Source organism: Augochlora pura, chromosome 9 (assembly GCF_028453695.1).
Source record: "Augochlora pura isolate Apur16 chromosome 9, APUR_v2.2.1, whole genome shotgun sequence".
Taxonomy (NCBI): domain Eukaryota; kingdom Metazoa; phylum Arthropoda; class Insecta; order Hymenoptera; family Halictidae; genus Augochlora; species Augochlora pura.
Genome location: NC_135780.1, coordinates 12,738,572 through 12,747,561, shown reverse-complemented (window position 1 = coordinate 12,747,561; position 8,990 = coordinate 12,738,572). Strand labels below are relative to the sequence as shown.

The 8,990-nt window shown below is 52.2% G+C and overlaps 1 protein-coding gene across 1 annotated transcript in view; it reads right to left on the bottom strand.

The window, feature by feature from the left end:
- Window positions 1-1,686: 1,686 nt before the first annotated feature.
- Window positions 1,687-8,990, bottom strand: part of LOC144475154 (metabotropic glutamate receptor-like) — a 20,821-nt gene continuing 13,517 nt past the window's right edge. The window contains exons 2-3 of the mRNA XM_078190747.1: window positions 2,789-4,600; window positions 1,687-2,590 (exon numbers count right to left, since the gene is read on the bottom strand). Of these exons, the coding sequence (XP_078046873.1) occupies window positions 1,687-2,590; window positions 2,789-3,336 (1,452 nt within the window). The 5' untranslated portion in view covers window positions 3,337-4,600. The remainder of the gene's footprint in view (window positions 2,591-2,788; window positions 4,601-8,990) is intronic.

Sequence of the window (8,990 nt, the reverse complement as noted above, 5' to 3'; positions counted from 1 at the left end):
CTCATTTTTCATTAAAAAACGTATTCGCTGCTTGGCAGACCGTTTAATAACAGAGACGCGGTGGTGGATTTTTAGATTTTAAAAATCATCTTCTATTGCGAGTGATAAAATCCGTCCGTCGATCCGATGCCCGACGTGAGATAAGAACAAAAGTTGACGGGTCTTGAAAAGACGAGCCGACCGAAATATTTTCCTTCTTCGATAAAATCGTATTTAAATAATTTCACGTCCGATAGACGCTGCATTCTAACACGGCGTCGTCCAATTATCGCGCGCCAACGGGCCGGGATTCTACGAGAAAAAAAAAACGGAATTACCTTCCGACCTAAATAGAGATAGGTTCTCGAAGAACGTATCGTCTCTCGATTTAGGGGACGCCGGCCGCGGCAAAAAACAGGGGTTTGGGTTCTCGAAAACCGTATGGCCGGTTGATTTATCGGCCGATAAAAACGTATCATCTTCGGCGGGCAGTGTATTATTCACTCCGGGGGGGTTAGATCCACCGTATCATTCCCCGGTTTCGTTTTCGCCCGAAAGACCGAACAAATCCTCGCCACCCACCCCCGCTCCGAATCGCTATTATTTGCTTTAGGGGTTGAATTCCGTCAGAGACGCGGCACCCGAACGGTTTGCACGCGGGTTCTGGCCCGGCCGTGTAACGCTCGCGCCCGGAAAAACAACGTTCGAGTGCCCATCGGCCAAAGGGGTGGTGGACTTCAATCGCGGAAAATTTCGAGCACCCCGTTGCCCGAAGCATCCGCGAAATGTCGAACTACGGAAGAGATATCGCGTTGCCCCGCCCGAGCCCCGCGTTTCGGAATGCTTTTGATCCCCCCTCCTCCCTGCCCCGTGCAAACTAAAAGAACGCGGTGCTCCCCGGTCAGAGTTTCAAACACAGAGCTTCGAATAACTTCTTCGTTCCGAGTACATCCCCTTCTATCTCTCGCTCGCGGCGTCATTACCACCCCCACGCTGTTTATTATTCGCAAAAATCTGCATCGACGGCGGAGAACCGGAAAACTCGAGCTCTCTCTCTCTCTTTCTCTTTCTATCTCGATAGAAATTCATCTCTAGGGTAAACTAGAGAGAAAGAGAGATATATAGAGAGAGAGGGAGAGAAATAGGAAGAGAGCGAGCGTATCATCTCTGAAACGGTTCCCGAAACCCGGTTACCCGCGAATTACCCGTCCGATCAAAGCGCGACCCCGGAGGCATCCCAGGTGCGTGTAAAATTTCATATCGGTCGCGGTTCGTCGATCCCCCCTCCTCTCTCTCTCTCTCTCTGTGTGAACGTCTCCTTTCCATCGGCGTTTACCTCTCTCCCCCCTGGATCCGCTCCGCCCCGGCATCCGCCATCCACGCGATATTATCGGGCTCGCGATAACGGGTCGCGCCCGTTTATTGCTCGCTGCTGCTCGCGGTCCCGAAAAGAGAAAAAGACAGGCCAGACGCCGGGAATACGACCACTCGACCACCCTATTCATCCCCGAAATATTGAATCCCGCCTTTCAGAGCCCAGCAGCCCAGCCCCTCTTCCCACCCTCTTCCCTCCCGCTTCTAAAGGCTCACCTGTGAGCGACGGGAACCACCTGGCCTGTGCACCGGAGAATGTCGCCAGCTTTCGATTGGGAACGACGAGAGATTGGAGAGTCTATAGGGTGCTTGGGACGAGTGTTCGGCAAGGGGTTAAGTTAAGGTCTTCTTGGGCCGGGAAATTAAAAAGTTCATACGGCGATCGAATCGTTTCGTCGAGGGTCGATTCGGATGCGGTAAACGCGGTCTGCTCGACTCACCGATGAAGGACACGTTGAGGAGATAGTTCCTGTAGAAGGAACCCCGGTCGTAGGCCGCCATGCTGTTGCACAGTCCCTCGCGCTTCGCGCAGCTGTCCTTCTGCAGGTTGTGCAACGCGAGAGCGAAAGCGTAGACCGCGTCGACGACGAACTGCACCTTGGACTCTTGCTCGTACCCGGAGGCGGCCGTGAGCCTCAGCTGCGGCGAACAGGGCGTGGTGCCGTTCTGAAAGGCCGGGGACGATCTCCTCAGCACGCAGCCGAACACCTCTTCCCAGTACTCGGTGAACCACGGGTTCCTGCGATTGTTCTCCGGCGTCAGCGAGGCCATGTACTCGTCGAATCCCGGGATGTTCTTCGACTGGAGCTCGACGGTGATGGCGCCCTCGGCCTCGTCCTCCAGACCTTCCACCAGCTTGCCCTGTCGACCCCAGCCGTCGCTGGCGAGCCACTGGAACGGCTGGCTCAGGTTCGATCGGCTGGCCGCCTCCAAAATACCTCGAGCGTCCTCGGCCCTCGTGAACAACACCACCGCTCTAGCGTTCGATTTCTTGCTCAGTCGTTGGATGATGTCGTCGAAGATGTGGTCGTCCGCTGCCCCCGGCACCTTGAGCGCCGCCGCTATGCACACGTTGCGCTCCGTCGCCTCGCGCGTGAACACCTCTATCCCGTACTCCCCGTAGCTGCCCTCCGAGTACACCGTCGAGACGTACGACCAGTTCGCGCTCTTCACCACGTCCACCAGGGCGATCGACTGGAACGTGTCCGGCGGCACTGTCCTGGCGAAGTAGTCGAACCTGGGGACACGATACAGAGCGTTAGACCATTTAAATGATTTACGCGCGATGATCGATAGAGAACGTCCTCCGTCTGCTAGAGGACTAGCAGTAAGACTATTTAGCAAACCCTGAAAAGGCATCGCTAGCTATTCTCTCTGGGAGCTCCTACAAGATGCAGAGGTTCGAAAATAAAAGTCATAAGCGTCTCCTAAATACCTGGTCTTGTCGCTGAGCGCCTTGGCGGTGGAGGCGGGCGAGATCTGCGGTATATGGAACAGCCTGAGCAGGTTGGCCACCTGGAGGGACACCGAGCTATAGGAGCCCCCGATCACCCCGAAGATGGGGCCAACAGAGGCAGTCTTGGTGATCTTGGGCACCGATCGATCGGCGCACTCGAGGATGCTGGTGTCCGGCCCGGACAGCGAGGCCCTAACGAAATGCAGACTCTGATTGAGGGCGTAGGTGTCCCTGCTGCACGTGTCCAGGATGTGGACGCCGAGGGTGATGCCCGGCAGGATGGTCCTGTTGTTGTTGATCTGATCGATGGCGAACAGCATCGCCTCGAGCCGCTGCACGCCTCGGTGATAGACATTGGGGCCGCAGGAGGAGCTGCCTTTCTCGTGCACCGGGAACAGGCCTCCCAAGACAATATCCCCGGGGATCACGACGGCCTCGCGTTCGCTGTGATTCTTCGACTGCGTCACCAGGGGAAGCTGCTGGAGCGACAACAGTAGGATCAGCAGCCGACCGAGAGGGTGGCTCATCTTAACCGGTGGGGCTCGTTCGATTCACGAGGCTTCTGACATCTTATTTAGAGTTCGAGACCTCCCTTCCAAGGGTCTCCAAGGCCTTGGATCAGATCTCCGTGTAGGTTTCCAGCCAATATCCGAGCTAGACCGAGTCCTCGACAAGGCCTCGCGACCGGATCTCTCACCTGGTCCAGATCTGAAACCGAATCTCCGTAGTTGAACCAAGTCAACTCTTGGTTAGCTCGCCGTTAGAGCTGGTACCCGTATCCGGGCTGCTTGTCTTTGCCAGATCTAGGCCGGCCCGAGGCTCTCCGTTCCGTCGATGATCTATCCGCCTATGTTCCCGATGAGAATTTAATAATATCGCCGAGTCTTCTTTCCCCGGAACTTCCGCTGTTCTTTAAAGTCGAGATCCGTTCGACTGGTATCGATGCCGAGCGAAGTTTAATAGCTACTCCGTGCCGAGTTACACCGCTCTTTCTACCCCGGGATACACCCGGCCTCCGAGAATCTCGAAATTAGGTTTCTTTAAAGTCTCGGCTCCGCGAGAGGTCGGCCGTCGTCGCCTCTCGCCAGGCTCGTTCAAGTTTTCAGCGAGGATACCGTGTCCTCTTCCCGCGTCGATCCTCCGGAGCCGGCTGTCTTTTTAAAGTCGATCGCCTCGACTATCGGGAGACACTTCCCCTCGCGAAAATCGAGTCTCTTCTTTAAAGTCGATCAGTCGACTGTGTGGTACTGCGTCTGCGTTTCGTCTACGGAGGGGCGCGAGGAACTGGGAAGAAAGGATAATAGGATTCTGCGGCGTAGAAAAGCTTTCTTCCTTTGGCTAGTCGATTTAGGCTATCCGAGAGTTCGCGAACCCAGCGAGATTAGGCTATCTCTCTTTGTCCGACACCGTTTTAGGCTTCGCTGCGCCCAAGTTCGCGGTGGCCGTGATTAGGCTCTCCGAGACTGCTTTAGGCTTACGTGCACCATCTAGGATCGCGATTAGGCCCTCTAAGCTCGCGTCAGGCTTCTAACTCCTTTGCGACGGAGGCAGTCGAAGCAAGCCGCTTCCCTTGTCCCAGGCTTCGACCAGCTATCTCCGCCGAATCTTGCAGGCCTTTGGTATACCTCGTTGCGCTACAGTTTGCGAGATCACAGCGAAGAGTCCACGATCCCTCTGCGCGGAGTCGGCGTCCAACGTTCCTGCGTCCTCTCCGGGCTTTCCCGTCCGTCCAGGTAGTCCGTGGATCCCCAGCACCCGGACCGATGTTCTCTGGCTTCTCTCGATCTCCACCTGGCGTCCGCGTAAGCAATCGCGATATTAATGCGTCGGGATTCGCAGGAAGCCGGGGAAGATTACCGAAGCATTTTATCGATCGCGGAACGCCGGACGCCCGGCGTCGCGACGACCGGAAGCATGCTATTTCCCGGCCGGCCGACCCGGAAAAACGTTCCTCCGTCGATTCCGCGGAACGCACTGCCGACGATCCCGGCGATCCCGACGATTTCCGGCGCCAACGGCGTTTCCGGAGACGCCGCAGCACGCTCTCGGACCCCGTCCGACCATATTTTCCGAGTCTTACCGGGGCCCTCGATTAACGTCCGGTCCGACGGCTCCTGCTACGCGGCCTTCAGGTGTAAATTGTCCGGGGGGGAAGTTCTTTCCGTTAGCTCTCTCTCGAGAGAGACGACGGAGCCGGCAATTTTTCCACCGGCGTGGAAATTAATGGAAAAGAGAAACGTCTTCGATAGAAACGGTGTGCTCGAGCTGCGAAACAGGTCAGTTCGAAACGAGTTCCTCGAGTTTGTTTTCGAAACTTTTTACTAATTTAATATTCTCGCACCGGTAATCCTACGAACGACTTTATATATAAATAAGACTAGATCAGATCTAGGATAAAAATGACAAACAGCGTCTACGCGCTTTTCCGCGGAACTTTAACCCTTAATTAGGCGCATGGGGTCAGGGCCACAGGGTCACAGTAAGTATTTGTTTCTTAAAGTTAAGTATATTAAAGAACTTTATTAATTACTATAGAAATCCATTAAGTTTTATTCCTTTTTGATACTCCTTTCCCAATGTTTTTTTGGGGTCATTTAAGACCCCATGCGCCTAATTGGGTGATTCTCTTAATGCGCCTAATTAAGGGTTAAGATTAAACTTCCTCGTCGACGACGAAAATGTGCGACGGTCGAAAATCTGGCGCTATGCCTGGACACGAGAAACGCTCGTTCCGGTGACCTTTTTCCATGCAGAGATCGTTCGAGCGAAATTCGGAGAACGGGCGCCCGTGCTTCCGCGGAAACCGAGCGAACCACGCGGGGGGATCAATTAACAGCAATTGCGCGTGAACGCGAACACGGCTGGAATCGTTTTGTTTCTTAGCTGTAGTCGGGGCGCGCGCGGAAAAACAGGAAACGCCGGGACAGAGGGCAAACAAAAGAGAGAAACCTGTACGGTATTTTAACGAAAATATCGATGAAACAATTATTAATACCCGCTCGTCCGTTTGCGAAATAATGTTCATCGGAACGTGAAAATTACACAGAAACAAAGAGAGAGAGGAGAGAGCAGCTATTAAAGAATTGTTAATTCCGCGTAACAAAAGCGACCGTGTAGCGGAAATTATTAGCAACGCCCATCGATCCTTCGCTGTGTACGATTGACTGTGTCCCTCGATATTCCGTCGATACACAAAGATATTTATTCTTTCGTTGATCGCGATCGGTACTTTCTCCGTTTAACGAAACGATGCGCTTTGATCACAGCCGATTAATTTCTTCGTTTCGTCCGACGGTATTCGATCGACTACGAGTTAATTAACTATTAGGTTGTCACATAAGTTGCTTCCACCCTACGCTACGAGTGACTCCAATAAATATGCAGGCTTATCTCTTAGCCGTTTATGGCATCGGTTTCCGTCGTCCCGGTGCTCTTGCAAAGTACGTTTCGTTGGTGACAAAGTCTCTTTAATAAAATCTAGTTTTCACAAAACTATCAGCAGACTGAATTACCCCATAATAGAAGAAATGTTCACGACTGAAAGAGACTGGTCGAATAAAATGTTCAACAACCGAGTGGATAAAACGAGATCCGATTCCTAAACCGCTGTAAAAACGGTGACGCGACCGAAATCCGCCGCCTAATAAACAGCACGACGGATCCAATATGGCGGGGCTTCCGAGTCCGCGGGTTCGAATTAATATCAGGATTAACAAATGCGGGAAAGAGACCGAAAAAGGGGGGCTAAAGTGGGCGGAAACGCTCGCGGAAACGGCGAAAAAGACGGAGATAGATAGAGAGAGAGATAGATAGATAGATGGATAGAGAGTACATCCCCTCCTTATCTTCCCCGTCAGATATCTTTCCGCTCGCCGCGTCGCGCCGGTTTCATTCGATTTAACTCGGCGACGTGACCGCGCGTCGGCCGCTATTTAGGACGATTTCACTCTTACCACTTTCTGAAAAGCCGCGACGGATAGGGGGAAAAATAGAGAAGGGACGCGAGAGGAGTTGGGGAAATACGAGCGAGATTCGTAGAGAGAGAGAGAGAGAGTGATAGAGGGGGTAGAAGGGGACAGCGCACGCCGTCAGCGTCAAAACGGCTGCGAAATTCTAGGGGCTTGGTTCTCGCTCCTTCGCGGGCTCGTTAAATTTCCCGACTCGTACTCGTTAAGCGGACTTAATTTCACGGAACTCTAACAACCGTGGCTCCGGCAGCCGGCTTTAAATTCGAGGGCCCTCCGCCGTTTTCTCCCCACCACCCCACCCCCAACCCACCCCCTGTCCGCCTAAGATCGCCGACAGACGCGCGTCCATCCCCCGTTTTCACCCCCCCCCACCCCTCCGCATTGTCTCTCGCTCCCTCGCGAATTATCTCGCGCGTTTATGGAACGGATCCCTCCGTAGTGTCCCGCTCGGTTCGACCGATTTTAATTTATTCAACGTTCGTTGGCACGAACACGCCGATCGGTTCTTTCACAGCCGTGGAAATTAGAAAAATATCCCCTGAAGGTATAGTGTATGAAAGTTATCAGTGTTAAACATAGCAACGCGACGGAATAAATTTTTATCTACTTGTCTACACAGAACACGTTAGATCAAGTCTTCGCCGATCTTTTTACGAGATATCATTGTGTACAGATCTCGGGACACGGTAGATTAAACGTTTGCTGTCTGTTCGGCGAGACAGCATTGTGTACAGATCGCCGGACATGGCGGATTAATTAATTACCGGTTTTTCCGCGGGACAGGGTCGTTTACGGGCCGCTGTACCTCTCGCGGTCTGTTTCCAGGCCAGACGTTTTTAATGCAGAGAATAATGCATAGATTAGACCGACGGTTAATCGTGGTTCTCCGTTGCGTTATAGTCGCAGGAAATATATAGTCGTGTGCAAAGTTCGAGTCGCAGTCCCGGCATCGCTATAAAATAAATCTACATCGGCCGCGTTCAGGTAGTTGCGACGTTAATGAAAACGGAGGAGAAACAACCCTTCGCGGGACGGCGAGCATGTGGCGACCGAACGGTGGTAATTTCCAGCTGATTGATAACAACGAGAAGTTTCGCCTAATCCCGGCGTTGCTATAAAACGGTGGCCGTTAGTCGCGTTTCGAGCGTCGATGGGTTTCGAGCGTCGATGGAAACGGAGGCGGGACAACCCTTTCCGTGGCGCAGCGTGGGAAGGAGAGAGCGTGGAGCGACCGAACGCTGGGAATCCCGGGGGTTGATTGATAAGAACGCAACCGGCCGTGGGACCATTTTTTAACGGGCCGTGTCAGGCCATTATTTCCCCCGAAAAGCCGGTCTCTTTCGGCCGGGACGGAAAAAAAAAAGAGAGGAACGGCCGGCGGCCCTCTTAGCCGCGAGATAGACGTTCAAATGGAACGTGCATATCGAAAATTTGTCACGTCGCGCGAGAGGGCCGCGCGCCACCAAATCCCACAAAGTAAATGGAGGTTTTATGCAAAACGCGCTCGCGCGCGCGCGCGCTCTCAGTCTCCTGGAAAACCCGTCGCCGCCCCCTCGCAGTTTCTTCGAGCCCGCGCTCTCTTTGTTAGCCGCTCACCCTCGGCCCATTTCTGTCGCCCGCGTGTCCGACGTGCGCGACATCGCGAACAAATTTGTCCAGAATATTCCCTGAGAGCGTTCCTGTCGAATTAAAAACCCACCCTCTGCGGAAACAATCAACATTTCCGATTTCCTACCAAAAATGTCCGGTGAAGGCAGTCATTGAAAAGAGAATCGTCTTTGAGGGATGAAATTTTCTGCTTCTGACATAGTTAGCTCCAGAAACTATACCATGTATGTATTTATATAGTTTTAACCCTTTGCACTCATATGACTAAATATTATATTAAAGTTTATTAGCGATTTGCAACTATTTCTCGATGTCGACAAATTCGTATAAATCGAATATTATTATAACAATATTATATACATATATACATATGTACATATGTATCGTATACTATATAATAATATAAATGTTTATAAGCGCTGGTAGGTAACATTCATGATGGCGTCGAGTGCAAAAGTTTAATATTTTTTTTAATTACAAAGGGGGAATTTTTCTGTATTTCTGAGGAGACTATAAAAGATTGTTCAATTTAATTATGAAACGCGTAATTTCTAAGGATTTTTAATCGAAAAATGTGATTTAACACATTGTTGACCGATCACGAG